Here is an 18,577-nt window from a genome sequence, read left to right as displayed (position 1 = left end):
TGGCTGCTGGCACAGTACCAGGCTCCCAACAACGCCTGCAGCGATACCCCGCTTTCTCCGGGTGCCGTTTATTGCCCAGGCGGCTGCCGGCGCGTCTCGCCCCTGCGTTCGATGCGCTCACTTAGCATGCGCCCTGTACGTCCGTAGACTGAATCTCTCCGAGGCAAACGAAGCCCCAAATCATTGAAACCGCAGAGCTGTTACAGTATTTAACCAGCACCAAATCAAAACATCAGCCCGTTTGTTTAAAGAGCATCTTTATGGCTTTGTAACTCCACTTGCAATGTGCTGGCCACATTATCTGTTTGTGTGTTTTCCTTTCTGATCGCAGGTGTCATAAATAAATGCGCCTTGCGGAGAGCAGTGGCGGTGTTACCCAAGCGCTGTGCGCGGAGGTGCGCGCTCCCGCGGAGCCTCCAGCCGGGGGTTTTTGCTCTGGAAAGTGCCAAAAAAGCAGCCAACTGGGCAGCCCAGCACCGGCCCGCCGCTGCTGCGGGGAGCCCCGCTGGCGGCGGGCGGCAGGAGGGCCGGGGCCCGCTCCGCCCTGGGCGGGCCGAGACCCCGGCCCCCAGCAGGGCCGCTGCTGCCGGCCCCCTTCGGTGACCGGCCCGGACACCTCCGCGCCCGGGGCGAGGAGCGCGGCCCGCAGGGGCCTCCGCGGCCGCCCCAGGTGCGAGGCGACCCGTCGCCATGGCGACGCGGGGCGGCCATCTTGGGGCTGCCCCCGCCCTCACCTGCGCTGGCCGCAGGTGAGCCGCCATGTTGCGGCCCTGAGCGGAGCCGGGATGCGGGGCGGCGGGGCGGTGGCGGCGGGCGGCGGCCTCCTTCTCCTTCCGCGGGGGGTCCTGCTTCTGCTCGGTAACGGGGGCGCTCTGGGTGCGGGGCCTCCCGCCTCCGGGGGCCGCCTCGGCGGCGGGGTGGGACGGGAGCGGCCCGGCCCGGCCCGGCCCGGCCCGGCGCGGCCCTGCTGTGCTCGCGGTGGGGCAGGGCTGGCAGTCCCGCATGGGAGCCGGGCTGTAGGCGCCCGGGAGGCGGCTCCGGGGGCGGCGGCGGCCTCCGCGGCGAGGAGGGTCCGCGGGGAGGTGGTGGGCTCGGAACCTCTGGGAAGGGCCGTGCCGGAGCGGGGGGGCAGCCGACCGCGGACCGCTCCGGACCGCGGCTTCGCTGTGCGGTCCCCGCGGCGAGCTCGCTGCGCGGAGCGGCTCTCGCTCGGGGAGCGGCGGAGGCGGCAGGAGAACTGGTGGTGTGCTGTGGGTGAACGAAGCCCCTTCAGCAGGGCAGGGCAGTCAGCGTTCCTCAGCCCGCGCTCTGCCTGCTGCTCGCACTCGAGACACGGGTACCTTTGTCCCGTCTCTGCGTGCTTTGCGAAGGTCCAGCTAGCTGCACTCGAGATCTCCAGACTTTCAGCTGGTAGCAAAAGGAGTGTGTTGTCAAGGCCCCTATGTTTTGTGTTGGTAGTGGGGGAACAGGTGTGCGACCCCAGAAACTCGCACAGGAACTGGCAAATCTAAATAGAAATCTGTGCCTGCTCCTTCTGAGCCTGCACAGCAGAGGAGTCAGCTGTGACAATTAGAGCAGAACTTCATGCAGAGCATCACCATAATAAATCTTCGTAAGCCAGGAGCAGGAGATTTGTGAAAGGGAGGATTTGAACAATGCTCCTGCTGAGTACTGGGCAGGCTGACCTCGTCCCTGGCTGGAGCATCCCAGTAGGCGAATGAGGCAGAAGTTGTTGCACACGCCGAAAACAAGAATTAAGAGTACTTGCTGCTGCAGGGTGACTCTTGAGCTGGTGCATGTGCAAGTCACTGGCTGTATCACTCTGGGGCAAGACACACAGAGCCGGAACTGCCTTGAAGTGGTCTAAAGCTGGCACTTTGCAACTCATCAGAGAGCCAGCTGGTTCGGTTTCTCAGCTCTTTATCTCCGTATCTAAATATCTGTAGGCTCTTGGTGGTATTTTCCCGATATATACTTTAAATGGGGCTAGTCCCAATCCCACAGAGAATAGGTTAGGGAAGTTGTCTGCTTTTCTTTACATTTCGTTATGGGGGAGCTAGTCACTACTGTGCTTCAGTCTTTGGACTGCGGTTCAGCTGCATGTGCATCGATACCTTTGGGACATCATCACTCCTGCGCCTCACAGATAACAAGACTCTAATCCTTGTCTTTTGTGCTTGTTCCGTCAGGTGTCTGCAATGCTTTTTCACTGGAGATTAAAGCCAGTCCTAAAGTGCGAGCTTTCGTTGGTGAACAAGTATCACTGAAATGCTCATTCAAATCCAGTTTTCCCATCACTGAGAGCCTGACGGTAGACTGGACGTACCGGCCCCTCACAGGTGGACAGATGGAGACAGTAAGTGAAACAGGGAGTCTTTTTCTGGTGGAGACTGACCAGGCCTCTGTGCATGCTGAAAATCTGACGGTATTTTTTCTGTTTGCCTTGCTGTGCTGCTTTATCACTTTGGGGTCTGGGACTCTCAGTGTCGCCTTCTTTCCCCTGTGGAATTCCTTTAGTGTTCTTTGGGCAAAAAATAGTCTATGTAAATGCGTAACAGCATAACGATGATAAAGTAGGTAAACTTTGGGTTTTGACACAAGTGCTGCATTGTATGCTGTAGCTATGTATAGAATGACTGTAAAGCATTTGATTAGTAGCTTTCTTGAAGGCAGCTGTACCCTAGTAGTTCTGTCGTGCAGTCTACTGCTGATGTATCTTGGAGTGGCAAGAACATGTGTGCAACGCCAGTCTGAAGACAGTGATGATGACAGCCTCGAAGGTTTATGGGCTGCTACTTGCTGTTTTATTGGCAGCATTTTGAAATATAAGCATAAAGACATAAACCTGAAAGCGCACTGAAAATCTGTCATTCAAGGTGGAAACAGAAAATGCACATCTCTATGGATTAGCAGTGACTTCTGCTGCCTGAAGAGTTTGAACTCTTGGGAGTGTCCTCGTACCTGGAACAAAAGGATGCTGCTTGTGTGAAGTGAGGTCTGCTAAGTCTCTACTCATAGGACAGCAAGCACTAAAGTGCAAGAAGCAAAAGCTGAAGAACTGCAGTGTTCTGTCTTGCATGAGCCGAGAAGCCTGCTCCGCTGCTCAACTGAAGATCTGCAGAAGGGAACAAGTTGGTCAGAATGGTGATGGTGACATCTGAGACCTGAGGCTGGTAGATAAAAGCGTTGGAGATCTAATGAAATGGGACTGACTCAGGATTATCAAATAGGGACTCGAAAAGGTCTCCTGTATAAGAAGTATTCTTTCTGACTGCTTAATGTGTATTCCTTTAAGTTTACAATCCGAAAAGTAGTTTGCTTTGCTTTATTAGATGAGTATTTTATTGTCACAATTATTGTCTTTGCTTCCTTTTAGATTTTTCATTATCAGTCTGTTCCATACCCAACAACAGTGGGAAAATTCAAAGACAGGATAACATGGGTTGGGAATGTGGCCAAGGGTGATGCTTCCATTGCTGTCCAAAGCCCAGTGATGAGTGACAACGGGACGTTCATCTGCAGCGTGAAGAATCCTCCAGATGTGTACCATAACATTCCCCAGACAACGCTGATAGTTACGGAGAGGGGTAAGCCTCCATTTCAATAGCATGTCCTCATCTGTGTGATACAGCTGCATTGCAGCTTGGTCAGGATCTTAGAAGTCTAAGCGTCATGTGTGAAATGGGTTCCCTGGAGTTCCACGTTAGAATTTCAGCAAGAGTTACCTCAGCCCTTCTTTCTGAGTTAAATACGTGGAGAACTGTTGAATTCGCTGGGGGCAGGAAGGGACAGAGGAAGCTGCGGTGGTAACAGAAATCGAAAGTGTGAATTTGTTCAGGAGTTCTGGTCTCCACATATTGCAGCAGTAGAACAAGTTAAATGATTAGGAAATACTGGTCTAAAAATAACTGTCAGATCACAAACACTGATTCTCAGTAGTACTTAATTTCCTCATCTGCCCTGCATGTGAGACCTGCCCCAAACCTGCAGCTTCGATATGCTGATAGAACTATGTTGTGACCTGCCTGCCTTTGTAGTTTTTTGCATATAGAACACCCTACTGTGTTGGATATGTGATAGGAGTCCTACAGACTCAGTGATAAGCTGTTTCAAATCCGCCAGCTCTCTGCTTTGTACGAAAAGGCTAGCAACCTGTGTCCTGGATGAATGTTTGTCACAGAGACTTAAGAAAGCTGTATTTTACTACTAGTACAGCTGGGCTGCTCTTTGTCTTTCCCACAGGCCTTTCCTTCCAGCTAACTTCAGCGGTGCTGCTGTCCTTTTTAGTATTTCTCCCTTCTGTCGTTGTGGTCATTCTGCTGTTGGTAAGGATGGGAAGGAAATTTGGAGTGCTAAAGGAGAAAAAAAAATCTGGCTGTAAGAAATCCTCCATCGAAGTATCTGATGAGTAAGTTCTGGCTGGAACCTAAAGCCTGTATTTCTACTTTAGCCTGTTGACACAGGCCAAAGGACAGTTTCTCCATTGTTCTTCATTTCATAGCTCTCAGCATCTGCAGTTCAGTCGCTGAAATCTACTTCTCCATGAACATAATTTAGCCAGCGGTCAGAAAGCTTTGGAAAATCCCCATGTGGGAGCATAAACCAAGTGCCATATATGCCCCTTTTTCTGCCATTCGTGCGAGGCCGTGGAACTGAAGCAGTTCAGGGTTAGGCAGTCTTTCACTTCTGTAATTGGATTTGTTTCAGCCTAAATCAGGATGATATTTTGCTTATGTGGGCTTTACATGTTGCGTTTTGGTATCCGTAAGAACAAAACAAACTGAATGATGCTAACTGGTTCCCCTGTGATGGCCTGAGCAGAGATGCCAGGTACTGAATAAGCCTTGGAGACTCAATTCACGGAATCACAGACTCATTAAGGTTGGAAAAGACCTGTAAGATCATCAAGTCCAACCATCAACCCAACACCACCATGCCCACTAAACCACGTCCCACAGTGCCACGGCTACAAGTTTTTTGAACACCAATTCCCATCTGAACTGAAGAGGATTCTGTTCTAGAAGGGTTCAGTAGTGAGAACAAGAAGGTAACGCTGCTCCTGCTGGAGCTGCACGTGATTTTGCAATGAATGCAGTACTACAACTTCTTGCAGAATGGATTTTTTTTAATACAATGGTCTGATTAGCGTTGTAAGATTTGCCAGCCAAATAGCAACTCTTGTTGTATTCTTCATGGCACTTAAGTGAAATGTCTGCCTTCAAACTAAGGGCCCTGACATTCTTTAGTCTTTTGGTTTTGCTGTGCAGAGTCAAAGGCTGTTCATCAAAGCCTTTTTCTGTGTGGTAGAACTAGAATTCACAGTCTGTAGGAGACACTAGTATGTGTGTTGGGGGAAGAGTCCAACCTAATCCTGTGCTTTTTCTGCAGGCCTGAACATAGAGAGGCAGACAACTGCTTGGGGAAAGTCAGAAAGTGGTGTCTGGACTGTGTGGTAAGTGAGAGCTGGTCTTTTCATGAGTGGTTTTGTCAACTTTGGTGCTCAGAGGAGGTGCTAAGAGCAGCAGGTAGAGCTTGTCATAACCCCTCTGGGTGTCAGAGAAGTGTCCCAAATGGCTAGGCTTGTGCTCCTTGGTGTTTTCCACATACAGGCTATAGGGGGTGAGAACTGCTGGTCATACTGCATTACTGGTAGGGGAAGGTGGCTTGAGAGCCACCAAACTGATTTTCATTTGACTTTATTGAATTCAAAGCTGACATTTTAAGATGAAAATTCAGAATTTGAAGTGCTAGCTAGCGTACTGCGTAGTTTCTTTAAAGGCTCTGCAAAACCGGTTTGGGCGTTGACGGTGCTATGGTGGGGAATGGAGGCAGTGATACCTCAATCCACTATGTTTCTTGCAATGATGGTAGTGTGCAGCCTTGCCTCTATTTTGGAGATCTTTCTGCTTACACTGTTTCTGTCACAACATAATCCTGCTAAACTCCTGTGGTTTGTTTGTTTCTGGCTTTTTGTTTGTTTTGTTTTGTGAAGTGGTGGTTGTCTTCTAATTCTGCTTGTTCACTTGCTACCCTATCAGCAAGCTTCTGCTCATCAGATGTGTTGTGCCGGAACTACTGAATGTTTTTGCCACCTGCTGTAGTTGTTTATAAAATGTGCCTCTAAATTCTGTGTGCTGGCATTAGCAGCCACAGCCATAACTGTGGCACATTCCAGAGTAAGCTCACTAATATGCCTAATTCGAGAGTGTTTTCATTTTTTCCCCGATGTCCTCCAGAGCAAGCTTACCTCAGACGCACCTTTACATCTTTTATACGCGGTCAGGAAGTATGTTAAGGAGGATTTAAATATGTGTTGCTTGATTCACTATTCTAATGCTGGTGATTTAAAATGTACTAAATGCATGAGCCTTCAGACAGGTGTGTGCTGAGGGTTTCTACACTTTATTAGATACAGAATGAAAGGTGAGCAATTATGCAAGTTACATGTGAAATATTTACAGTGCTACATAAGACACAGCAGTTACAACGCAGCAGTATCGGCAACAAGAGTTTTGAGAGGTGCAGAAAGCAGAAAATGCTTTCTGCAAAAGGCAGAGTTGCCATGGGAGATGGAAAGCCTGTTGCAAGTGACATGCTGGGGAGCAGGGAGGCACCATTGCTTTACTGCAGGTGGAGAGATGGGAAAGGGTGGGAGCCCCAGTTCGGTGAGACAAATGCTGTCAGGCAGTTGGAGATTTTAAAAATGGAAAAATGTCTTCTCATCCTTTGAGAGAAGGCAAGTTTGAGTGCCGTAATCTTGCTGCTTTCATATTGGGCATTTTTTGTCATCTGCTTGATACTTTGCTCTCTGGTATCGAAATACTTAGCTTACCAAGTCTCTGAACATCCTCGCTCACTTTAATGTTTCTACATTTTTTGAGGTTTCTGTAATGTACTTTTTCATGCTTAATATGTTGCCAAATAATTAAAATTGCAAAGCCAGTGAGTGATTCTGTGACTTAAAATGGCTGGAGAGTTAGTGAGATTTCCCTTCTAGAGCTGTTATGGTTGAGTTTCTTTCAAGTTGAGAGCTGCAGAGCTGGATTGTGGGGATGCCATCAAACGATTACTGTGGTTAAAACAGTAAACAATGGGGAACTGAAAGTATGTGGTTGGTCGTAGCTGCAAAACAACAACTTGTGCTGCTCCGGACCTTCTCTGTAGAGACTGGTGGTGCTTTTTAAGACAATGGCTGTCTGCACTTTATGGTCCATCTTTTGCTTGAGCTTTAGCTGCTACTTCCCTTAAAACACACTTCACGTGTTGGTTATACAGTGGCAGTTCGTCTGCGTATCTGTGATAAGCCAAACAGATTTAGCTGCAAGTGCTTATACGACTACAAGTCTTATGGCTTATTCAAGCCCAGCAGCATTTTGGAAAGCGTTTAAGCTTGTCAGAAGCCTAGCAGACTCAAAGTTTTGTTGAACTCATAACTTGGTTCATGTTTTCATACATACTCTCAATTTCTCTCTCCATACTCCCTGTTTAGGACACGGATGAGGAAGACCCATACTGAGAAAGACTAAAGCTATGGATAAAGAACAAAACTACAGCACTGAAAATCATGGCTAGATAGGTGCGAAGGCTGCTGGATAACCAGTGCAGATTGAAGGACCTGCTCTGATCTTGGTAGATTGGAAAATAATGCCGATGGGCTAATTCATTTTTATTTAAGCACAAAATAACAATTTTGGAAATCTTTCTAATTTATTGGGAGAAAAAATAATCTCTTGACCTCACTTCTCCAGTGCCTACAGAAACCTCAGCGCCTACAGCTGTACAGCCTGTTTCCTACCAGCAGTCTGACAATGCATGTTTCTTAGTTTACTTGCAAATTTGTTTCTTTTATTATTGGTGACATCCCTCCTTTCCTGTGCCCTTCAATTTTAATTGCCTGAAGCACAGGCTACTCCAGAGTGACTTCGGCTCTCTAAGGTGATCATCACTGGGCATTGACAATGTTTTCTTCTCCATTTTTTTGGAACGTATTTGCTAAGGACTTAAAACAGTTTGATTAAGTTGGTATATGGCATCCTTTGTCTCGGAGTGATGAGAACCTACTGCTTTTTAACTATTTCTTGGTTTAATCTGCCACTTAATTACAGGATCACCGGTTTGTTCCTACTGTTTTCTAACTCTATTTTTAAGTCACCAGCTGCACAGTAGTTGTTGTTGAGTTTTCTCTTTCCTTTTTTTTATTATGTGTCCAACAGCTACATTACTAGGTACATCTCCTTCTACTTGTAGAAGTGAAGCACAATTCATATAAAACTATTTTTTTAAAATCAGAAATGCAAATGGGGACTCTGTATCTGGGGAAACATAACCCCATCTACCTCAACCATTGACTCAAGCAGTGACCAAAGGAACGTTCTGTGTTCAGAAGAACAGTCATGTTCCTCCTCTCTTCTTCTAGGTACCATTTTAGGGAAACAGCTAAACATGCATCATTACTGCCCAGTAAGAAAGAGTACTTTCTCTTTCACCAGCCTTGTCCAATAATGGATGGCAGAGAACAGTGGAATTCATGTCTGCTCGATACCTAAACAGCTGCTGTTTTTTGCTTCCTTTCTGTATGCGGCATTGGTCAAATAGTCTCCTTTTACATATGTGTTATAAGTTTACTGTTGACTTTGGTGTGCCATTAACAATAAATTGCTTTGTTTCATTCTGGGCTGTGGATATCTTATTTGGCTAAATATGGCTATATATAGTTGAACTCATAAAACTGCCATCTTGAGTTGTTGCTTAGCTATAGAAATTGTCGTATGGTGATGGGTAAAGGTGTTTAGGGAACAGATTTAACGCAAAAGGGAACAGGTACCGAGTTGCCCGTCAGCAGCTCTATGATGGCTGCCAATTGCAGGTATGGTGAAGTTCCTGACTGTGAAGCAGGTTAGCTGTAGGTCTGTGTCTCCAGATAAAGAAATATACTTTTCTCCTCTCTACTATAAATGAATATTTAAAAAGCTCGTGCTGCCTGATGACACAATGTCTCTCCCAACCAGAACTTGCCTGAGAAAGGATGTTGGTGGGATATGCAGCCTAGAGGAAGTGGCTTTGTTGTTCCACTTTCAGCAATAATACATCACTCAAGTTCTTTGTGTAAATGAATGACTTGTTTTCTGCAAAATGTTTGCCTTCAACTGCAACTCCATTGCAAACAGTGGGCTAGATCCCAGGCAAATCTCTTTCTGGTGCAAAGCGAAATTGCCACCTTGAAGCCAATAGCATTCTGGATTGTGAATGGTGTTGAGCCTGAGTAAAACTTAATTTCCTCTTCCTTTGCTAGCTGTATGGAAGTTGCTCTGTGTACCATTGAAACCACTGATGCTGGGTATAGAACAGTGATTGCTGCGGTACTCCAGAGGAAGAGGAAGGATGAAAGTACACTTTCAGAGTGACTGGGAGGGGGGTGCCAGCTGAAGGCAGTCCATGCTCTGTTATCTTGTATGTGTTTCAAAAGGGAGCAGCTGACTACGCTGTGAAAAGCACGTTGGCAGTGGCCCTTTTGCCGGTAAGGTGCTGCTAACCCGTGGCCCCTGGTAGAACCAGCAGCAAGGCTCAGCAAAGTTATGCAGCGTCGCTTGCTGCCGATACCTCCCCAGGACAAGATCCAGTCTGCGGGAGTGGTGGTTCTTTAACCAGCTCTGAGCCCCACAAACAAACCAGGAGGGAGCACAGGCTGCAGAAGGGTTGCTTGCCAAGAATCTCTCTGTTCTTGACTTCTAACATAACGACTGATCAGATCAGTCTGCCACTGGCACTGGGACTGGGCCACATCTTGTACCCGTGAAGAGTCTTCTCCTTAGGAAGCTGCATACCCATCATCTGCTCCCAGGCATACGCGTCTATAATTCTTCTCGCCCCTCCATAACAGTCCCTTCTGTGTTCTGATTTGTCACTACCCCAATCTAGGTCTTAACTTCCTCTTGCAAGTTTAAAGTGACCACCAAACTGAACCCGAAAGAAGACACTCGAAACCAAAAACTGGTAAGACAGACAAATGTCTTGCACGTACAACCTCAAGATGATTTAGCGACTGATTCTTTCAGATAACTCCAAATTAGTCACCGAAGAACCCTTTGTGCAAGAGACAAGTTGACTGCCCCAAGTCACACTGGGTGAGTATTTTTTGCCGTAATATTTACTTTTATTTGTTTGTTTTTCCTGAAAAGAGAGTAAGGAAACACAGAAGTGCTGAGGATTCAGACACTATGTGAAAAAGTAGGAAAATGTGAAGGCAGTATGGTATCTGTGTATTTTTTCCCCAATCTGTTTAGTAAAGGCAATTATCCTGCAGAAGGATTTGGACATGTCAGCAGTGCAATATACATACCAGCCTGGGTGAGTGGGTGCTGTCTTCACCAGGTGCACGCACAGCACCTGCTTGCTGGTGCGTGTCACAGAGGGAGACCCTGCAAAAATGTGGTCCCAGACAGCACCAGAATTTATCCTGAGAAATAGGGTAATAAGTCCAGGAAGGATTTGATGGCAAATAAGGACCAGAGCCTCAGTAGCTCAGCTACAGAGAACTTTTGAAGTTCTGAGTGTAAATATCCCAGTACGCAGGCTTCTGAGTGCTGAGCGCTTTTTTTTAAGCTGGCTCCTATTTTGGGTCCCGTACGGGGGTGGTCCTGGGAGGGTGTAGCTCTGCTTGAGTTCTACGGCTTTTGGCAGTAGAGCTGGAAAGTAGGATGCTTTGGGCTGCTGCACTGAGATATGCTGCACCAGCTGAGAGCTTTGGAGCTGAGCATGAATTTTGCTGTGTTTGTAGGTCGTGTGTGCGCAAGCACGGGTTGTACAGCAAACTGTGCCGTGGCAGAGCTGCAAACAGCGCAGTCAAACCACACAGCTCTCCCCACCACCTCCAAAAAACCCAACCCCCAACCGGGTCATGTTTTCAGAAAGGCAGATCTGAGAGAATTCCAGAAGGCTTGCTGCCACTTTTCAGGATTTTGCTTGCAGAAAGGGGGGGGCGATGAAGGGCAGAGGTGGTTTTACATCACTGACTGCAGGCAGAAACGCAATGTGCTCACTGGAAAGCCGTTGTGACTTTCTCAGCTGACAACAGACCCGTGGGTCCCCTGGCAGCTAATTCTGGGCCTGCAATCCCTGTCTGAGCCTGTCTCAGGGTGTTTCTGAGCTTCCTTTGCTGAGAAAAAACGCATTTGGAAAGCAAAAGGAATTAGCAAACATGTCTGGCCACGTAAAGAGATGGGAACTTTCTTGGGGGATGAGCCGTGGCAGGGAGGAGGCCTTCCCCGCTCCCTGCTCGCTCTCTGCGGAGCCGCAGTAGCTGTCCCAGCTGCTCCACAGTGCGTGCACGGAGTTGGCATGTCCCCTGTCACCTCCCTGCTGCCTGTGCCGGCCCTTTGCACTTGGCGTTATTGTCACCATCGGTTCTGCCTGGAGTGCCAAGGTCGTAGGCGCTGCCCCAGGAAACTTGGTATCCCAGGAGCGCAGATCTGCCGCTGTGGCTTTCTGCTCCCCAGCACTGAAGGGAGCAGTGGATCTCTGAGGGCGATAGGAATAATGGCAGCTGTTTACCCTACAAATTTACTCTAACTCCTTTCATGGCTCTTTCTTGGGGAGAAATAATCTGGGACCTTTTCCCCTTCCGAGCCTTACTGAAGCTGGTCTAGAGATCCTCTGGCTTGCCCAATCGAGGGAAAATGAGAGAAGCTAGCAAGATTTCAGAGATGATTCAGCTCTTGTTGTCTTTCTATTTCTGCAGCAAAAATGCCTGTCTTGGAAAACATGTGCTGGTAACGGTAGCCTCAATTCAACTATAATGTGCAGGTTCTCCAAGCGGGAGGGCTTTTCTCAATAATGTTTTGCCCTTAAATATGTTTATCAGTTTTGAAGGGGTATAGCTTTGCATTGTGGAGCTGAGACACAGCAAGCAGGGTACTGGCTTTTGCCTTCCTGTCATCCACGCATGAACACTGGCTGGCATATTCCTGATGATAACAGCCAGCCCTTCCTCGGGCTGCGGGGTATGTCTACAACGTGTAGAAAGGAGACATCGGCTTTATTTTGAGAGATGTGCAGCAGGTCAAACTGAATACGGTGACTGAACGTGGCACTGCCTGAACAGACCCTGAAGGGTTCCAGCAGAAGTTCTCACCGTGTGCAGCAACCTGGAGCAAGGGGGTTATTTCTAGAATAAGAGGTCTGTGTTTTTAGGACCTGTATCCAACCTTCTCTGAGTACGTAGCAGAAAAAGCGTCCCATTGCTTTCTGAGCAGAGTTAACATCTGTGAACATCTCGGTTCAGATGCTAGAGACTCGACCCCCAAACCACCGGAAAGATTCATTACTTAGGGGAAAATGCAAAGGTGTTTCAGGCTGAGCCCTCCCCTGCTGCTCTCTCTCTCTTCCTTCCCAGGGCTCAGAGCAATCTCAAACCAGAGACGTACCTAACTCGTGCTTCGCTGAGTCTCAGGCTCCCAGCTGGGATAGTGGCTAACTTGAGGCTGAACATCCAGGCAGCAAAGATCGTGTCCCTCTCCAAAGAACTGAAGGAAGTCGTCTTCTGACCTTGGGGTTCAGTTCAGTTGCAAGTTGCGGGTGTCCTGCTCCAGGGGAAACTGATGCGTGCGTCACATCTGCTGTTCTTTTTAGAATAAGATGAAGGTGTTGCTGAGCCTGACTCTGGTGCTGATGTGGTTGGGTAAGCTGTAAGTCATTCTGGTGGTTTTATTTACCTTGCCTGCTTTCTCCTCTGCCTTTGCTGAAAGACCTGTCGGTTCCTCTCTTCCTGTGGTGAGAAGCCCTTGGGGTTTCGCAGGCGCGGGGAGCTGGCAGCAGTAAGTGGGTTCTTGGGTGCCAGTAACTCCTCTGGTCTCTGGGTGCTGCATATTCCCTTCCTGCAGAGCTCAGGTATAGATAGGCTTCAAATTGCAACAGCATCCCTGGTTGGAGTCCTGTACTTATTCTGCCAGACTCCAAGGCTTTGAAAGAAGTAGAACTGCTTTGCCAAGTCTAAATAGAGGGCAAGGTTTCCAAGGTATTGATTTTGGCTCTGCTCGAGGCAACTGGCTCCCTTGGTCTTCTCCGCTGGCAAATATTTGTCATTTTCAGCTCCACAGCTGGTCAAGACCAAAGGAAACTTGTTTGGGAAGCTGTCGCACTTTGCATTTATTATTTACCAGGCATCAGACAAATACTTGGTGCTTCGCCAGGGCCCAGCCCTCAGTGGCTTGTGGACAGAGTGAGCAGCCTGGCTAAGACACCAGGAAAAGTCTACCTGTCTGAGCAGCTCCCCGCTGAGTCAGCTCACCTAGCTCTTGACAAACAAGGGCCAGAGCCTCAGCCGCTCTTCTTGCTAGGTTTCGCCAGTGCAGGCTCTGGGGCATGCGGGGTTTCTCCTGACGAGCTCCAGGGACGTTTTCCGCCCCACTTGTTTCCCCTTCCTGCCGCACACTTTGCAGCCCTCCGTGCCGGCAGCTGCTTTGTCCTGGTTATGTCAGCTCTGTGCTCTTTGATGTTCCTCTGTTTTGTTTTTTCCCCACTGCCCGGCTTCTCTAGAAACCCTAAGCAGTAGTTATGTGGTCAGACGAGTCCAAGCCCAGGTCAGGAGCCTGTGAGCAAGCGGTAAGGAAGCCAAACGGGCAGCCAAATGAAGCCAAATGAAATTCATGTGAGGCGGTTGAATTGCCCCTGGCCTGGTGTAGATGAGAGCGGCACTGGTTCTCCCAGCCAGTGACTCACAGGAGCAACCCTGCAGGAGCTGCAGCCTTTGGCTCCGAGACGCAGAGGGCTGGGGTTGTGCTTCCCCACTTCCCTTCTGCGTGGCTTGTTCAGCGAGCGCAGCAGCCCTTGGTCTGGCGGCTGGGAGGATGTGCTGCCCCGCATCCCAGGCACGCCAACAGCAGGGGTCAGGGAGAGGCTTTGCCCACACAGGGAGCAGGGCCTCCCCGTTGCGCTCTGGACTGGTCAGTGCCGTTAGCCCCAGGCTTGTCTGGAGAGGAGATATCTATGGGGACAGGCAGCCTGCATCTGGCCGTCCTCCCTGGACTCATCCTGCTGTCCTTGTCCCTGGCAGAGCGATGCAGCGGGTCGGCTGGCTGGGTGTTCACGGAGCCTCAGCTTCGAGCCAGCGCTGGGGACTCTGTCCTGCTGCAGTGCCTCTTCCTAGACCCGGCGGCCAAGGGCTGGACGATGGCCAAAGTGGACTGGCTGCGCGTGGCAGGAGCCGGCACGCAGAAGGTGGGTCGGGACCAGGGGGTGGGCGCGGAGCAGGGCGCGGGGGCAGGTGGCAGGGGAGGGTGAGCGAGGCAGCCTTGCTGCTCTCGGGAGGCTGCGGGGAAGCCTGTCCGCCTGGCCCAGGCCACGAGAGGAGGAAGGTTCCCCTGTGTAGCGGCGGGGCACCTCCACCGCTCCCATGGCCCCGCACCGCAGGGGAACCGCAGCACTGGGTGCTGTGTCCTGGGGCTTTCCAAGAGAGCGTGGGAGTGGGCTGGGCTCTCGGGCGCAGCGAACGCTCCACGGGGAGAGGGAGAAACAGCAGATCTGAGGGCTCTGGAGCAGGGAGGGCACACGGGGCAGTGCCCTTCCGTGGGGTTCCTTTCACCTGATGCTGTCTGTGCCCTGGCAGGAGGAGATGGTGTTTTATTACTACAGCAACCGTAGCATCCCTGTGGGCCGTTTCCAGGACCGGGCGCAGTGGCAAGGGGACATCTCCCGCTGGGATGGCTCTATCCAGCTGCAGGACGTGCAGGTGAATGACAGCGGCATGTACGTGTGCGAGATCCGGCTGCTCCAGCACAGCAGCATCTTCAAGAACCACACGGTGCTGCACGTCAGCCCCACGGGACAGAGAGGTACGTGCACTGACTGCTCCCCTCTCCCATCACCCTGTTGGGCCCCGGGCAGAGGGGCTGCGGAGGCTGCAGGAGGCTCTCAGACCTGCCACCATGATTATTCTGGAGAAGGGCCGGGGTCCCTGTGTGTACCATCCTCTGCCTTCCTGTCTCCTCAGCAGGACAAGGAGCAGCAGGCGCCCAGGACTCTGCGGCCCTGGGAGACGCTGGGTTTTGGCCTGTGACTGTGGGCTGTGGCTGCGTGGCCATTGTGCTGGCTTTCCTGGCCGGGCTCAGCCTGAGGAAGAGGTACCAACACTAGCTGCAGGTGTATGGGGCTGAGCAGAGCGCTTCCTTGCAGCCTTCCTGTGCTGTTCTCCCTGGCCAAGCGCTAGCCTGACATCCCCGAGCAGGGCTGGGGGAACCAGGGGGTTCATGGCCCCGGGGATGCCGCTGCCCGCAGCGGGGTGCGGACTCCTGCTGCCCTCTAGTGTCACGCTGCCCTGGCCCGTCCCCCCTCGGCTCCCAAACCTCTTGGGCTCCTGGCATGCCAGCAGCGGGGATGGCCTGGCTGAGGCATATGCAAAGGGATCCCAGTGTCCCAGGAGAGGGAGGGCAGGGACGGGAGCAGTAGGCGATGCTTCTTGCCAGAGATGACACCACCGTTGTCTTCCCTCAAGGTCTGCAGCCAACATGGCTCTGGAGAGGACTAGAAATGGTGACAGCAAGAACAAAACAGAGGTGAGAACTGAGGCTGAGCTGAGCGGAGGGGAGTGCGTGCCTGCCCTCCCCTGGGACACTGCCACAACCCGTGGGAACCGAAGAGAGGGAGGAGAGGTGGAGAAGGGGAGGGATGGGGTGCACAGGGCTGCAGGGCAGGTGCCGAGCGCCCGCTCACACACCGGGCCGAGCGCTCGCGTGGCCAGCCACCCCCAGCAAGGGACGTGGCGCGCACAGGAGAGCCGCCGGCTGCTTGCTGTGCTGCCGGCTGCATGGGTGGGCGGTGGCTGGAACGAGCCGTAGGTCCCGCCGTTTTGCTCGGCTCGCGGGTAAGAGGAGGCGCTGATGGAGCACGCGCTCCTGCCGCAGCCGCATGCCTGGGAGCCGAGAGGCTTGGCAGGGGGAGATGGGGTGCTGGGCCACAGCCTCCCCCCGAGGCTGAAGCCAGGGTTATCCTCACGCAGGATATTGCTGTCTCATCACTAGCTAAGGCTGTGTGTCCTTGGGACGCGGAGGGATCACTGACATGGGGTGTACGGGGCTGGGGAGGCTGAGGGAGGGGATCCCACGCTGGCCAAGCACGAGGTGCTGTTTGCTGGCCGGCCGTGGCTCTGGGTACTAGTCCTATGACTGAGGCAAGGCGGCCCTCGTGTATTTGGGGACTGCTCGGTTCCAAGTGTCCTGATCTCCCCCTCATAGGAAGTGCTTTACTCCTCAATCCCTGGAGCTGAGGTACCCAAGGCTGAACAGGACGCAGGGAAGAAGAGGAGAGCTGAAGAGACCTACATAACCATGGTGAGGAGGCGAGCAGCTGCCCCGAGCTGTGGCAGGCACAGGCAGGGCATGCAGCTGTGGGGCTGGTGTGACCCCCTGCGTCACCAGCCCCCCAGGGTGACGGCATCCAGGCCCTGACCCCTCGCTCCCCACACCAGACAGCAGCATCCCTTGCCTCCTGCCCACTCCAAATGGGCCCCGATACCTGCAGCAAGACTCACGCCCTGTCCCTTGCTCCTTGCAGCACCCCTCTCCCTTCCGGGAGAACGGCATCTACGTGGAGCTGGCCAAGAGGGTGATCCCAGCGGAATGGATGGGAGATGGGAGACAGGGTGATGGACAAAGCGAGGAACCCTACAGCAGACCAGAGGCGGCACTTCCCCGGGCTCCAGAGCGGGAGAAATAGCCGTGCTGGGGGATGTAAGCCCCTTGGGCAGCAGGTGTGTGTGCAAGATGTCTTTGCTCCCTTGGGCAGGAGGCATCCTGCTGCTCTCTGCCCTTCCTCTAAGAAGCGGTGCCACCTCACTGTGTGCTCCGTGCCAGAGCCGCTGCTGGGCCACGTCCCACCCCGGGTGTCTGCCAGGGGAGACCTGTCTCTCTGGCTCTTGCCTCCTGGTCCCTGGAGGGGGACGCAGAGGGCACAGCCTCCGCACTTTAGCTTTGATTCTGGTCCGTGCAGCTCCAGGTCCTGAGATAACGATCTCCAGGGAGAGCCTGGCAGGGGGAGGAACTGGACGTGCAGAGGTGCCAATGGTATCTTCTGAAGATAATAAAACCCAGGGAGTCTTCCCTGTTCCCGGCTTCCTTTTACCTCCCGCTCAAGTGTGTGACGTCCAAGCGTGCCAAAGACTGCCTGGCCGGGGGCCTGGGAGCCCCCGCACCAGCGCGCAGCCTCGCAGGCGGCACTTGCGCCTGCCCTGCTCGCTCCGGGGAGCGGTAAAGCCAAGCGGGTCGCAAAGGGGGTCCCTTTGCAGCAGGAAGGGGCCCGCCTGGGCTGTACTGAGCCCCCCTGGCTCCGCAGGGGATGGAGGGGAGCGGGGCGAGCCCCACGGGCGGTGGGGTCCCCCCATGTGTGTGTGCTCACACACGTCTCCCATGCACCAGCCGCTCGCAGTGGGTGAGCACCTCTGCATGCACCCTACACCTGGGACTGCTGCCCTGGCTGGGGGGAGGCCAGCAACCCCTCCCGGGCCTCCGGGGCAGCGTCTCGGCGCGCGCTGGCTCTTCTCCTGCACTATATATAGCTGTTTGACACCTCCAGGTGCAGAGCGGGAGCGGGGACCACCTCCCACCCGCTCCCTCGATGGGAGACTGCAGCACCGGCTGCTCCGGGCTGCAGTCCTTGGTTTCACGTTGACACCCTCCTCTCTTTTCCTGGATGAAGTCAAGTAACGGGATTACGGGAGGAATCGGCAGCCGGAGCTGGTTTTGGGGTGTTGGGGCTTACGTGAGAGCTCCACCGCCTCTGCGGGGTCGTGGGACCTGTTCCAGCAGAGCGGGGCGTGCTCTGCCTGCCCGGTGCAGTTGGGAAACGGTGCTGTACATGCAGCGCACGTGTTTGCTAAGCAGGTTGCCTGTGTTCACCCTGGCACTTCTCTGATGCCTTCTCTCCCGGCTGCCCCCTTTCCCCACCTGGAGCTGGCCGGGGAGCAGAGCACCTCTGCATCCCTCCTGCCTTACCCTTGCCCCATCCCTTCCTCCCCAGGGCTCTGGTGCACAGGAATGGAGATGTGCTCTGGCTCCAGGGTACCCCTTGCTTTTCTCCCCACTGGTGCTGCCACAGCACACCCCACCGTCCTGCGTCCCGCAGCGTGAGAACTAGGCGGCTGAGCAGCTGCTGTCCCTGGCTTTCTGGTCTCCATAAGGTCACACATCGTCTCCTTCCTGCACTGGTCTCCGCAGCCTGAATCCAGGCTTGGAGTCCGTGGCCCAAAGGCTTCCTTGACCCATGGTGTGAAGGGGACCAAAGACCTTCTCCAGCCCCCTTACTGCTGGTCCCGAGGGCTGGATGAAGAGAAGGTGTTGCCTTGGGTGAGCATGCTGCTGGGGAAGGGGGAAGGTGCCGCCAAGAGTCTGGCACCCCGGGAATCGAGGGGGCTGCCCTCCCACCAGCATGGGACCGTGCAGGCGCACCGGGAGCGCTTCTACCCGCTGCAGGCTGCCTGCTGTGGCCGTGCCTCCCGCTGGGCACACTGGCCGGGCTGCTGTGCAGGCTGCTCCTCGGGCCCCGCTGCCCTCTGCCTGGCTTCGGGAGGGCGTTTCTGATCCTCCTGGGC

At 52.7% G+C, this 18,577-nt stretch overlaps 1 protein-coding gene across 1 annotated transcript; it reads left to right on the top strand.

The window, feature by feature from the left end:
- The first annotated feature begins 785 nt into the window (after positions 1 to 785).
- On the top strand, positions 786 to 7,516 carry LOC104252190 (myelin protein zero-like protein 3). The gene is made up of 6 exons (XM_059829780.1): positions 786 to 858; positions 2,190 to 2,356; positions 3,377 to 3,587; positions 4,243 to 4,408; positions 5,389 to 5,452; positions 7,490 to 7,516. Exons 1-6 carry the CDS (start codon positions 786 to 788, stop codon positions 7,514 to 7,516), a joined length of 708 nt encoding a protein of 235 aa, XP_059685763.1.
- Positions 7,517 to 18,577: the final 11,061 nt, after the last annotated feature.

Source organism: Gavia stellata, chromosome 26, assembly GCF_030936135.1.
Source record: "Gavia stellata isolate bGavSte3 chromosome 26, bGavSte3.hap2, whole genome shotgun sequence".
In the NCBI taxonomy this organism is placed as follows: domain Eukaryota; kingdom Metazoa; phylum Chordata; class Aves; order Gaviiformes; family Gaviidae; genus Gavia; species Gavia stellata.
The sequence above is the reverse complement of the archived record's forward strand: the minus strand, read 5'-3'. Positions and strand labels throughout refer to the sequence as shown.

Bases quoted from the DNA above. Each gene is read 5' to 3' on its own strand.
- LOC104252190 (XM_059829780.1), top strand. From the start codon at position 786: ATGCGGGGCGGCGGGGCGGTGGCGGCGGGCGGCGGCCTCCTTCTCCTT. The intron at 859-2,189 runs GTAACGGGGGCG...TTGTTCCGTCAG, and splicing joins GGGGGTCCTGCTTCTGCTCG to GTGTCTGCAATGCTTTTTCA. The intron at 5,453-7,489 runs GTAAGTGAGAGC...CTCCCTGTTTAG, and splicing joins AGTGGTGTCTGGACTGTGTG to GACACGGATGAGGAAGACCC.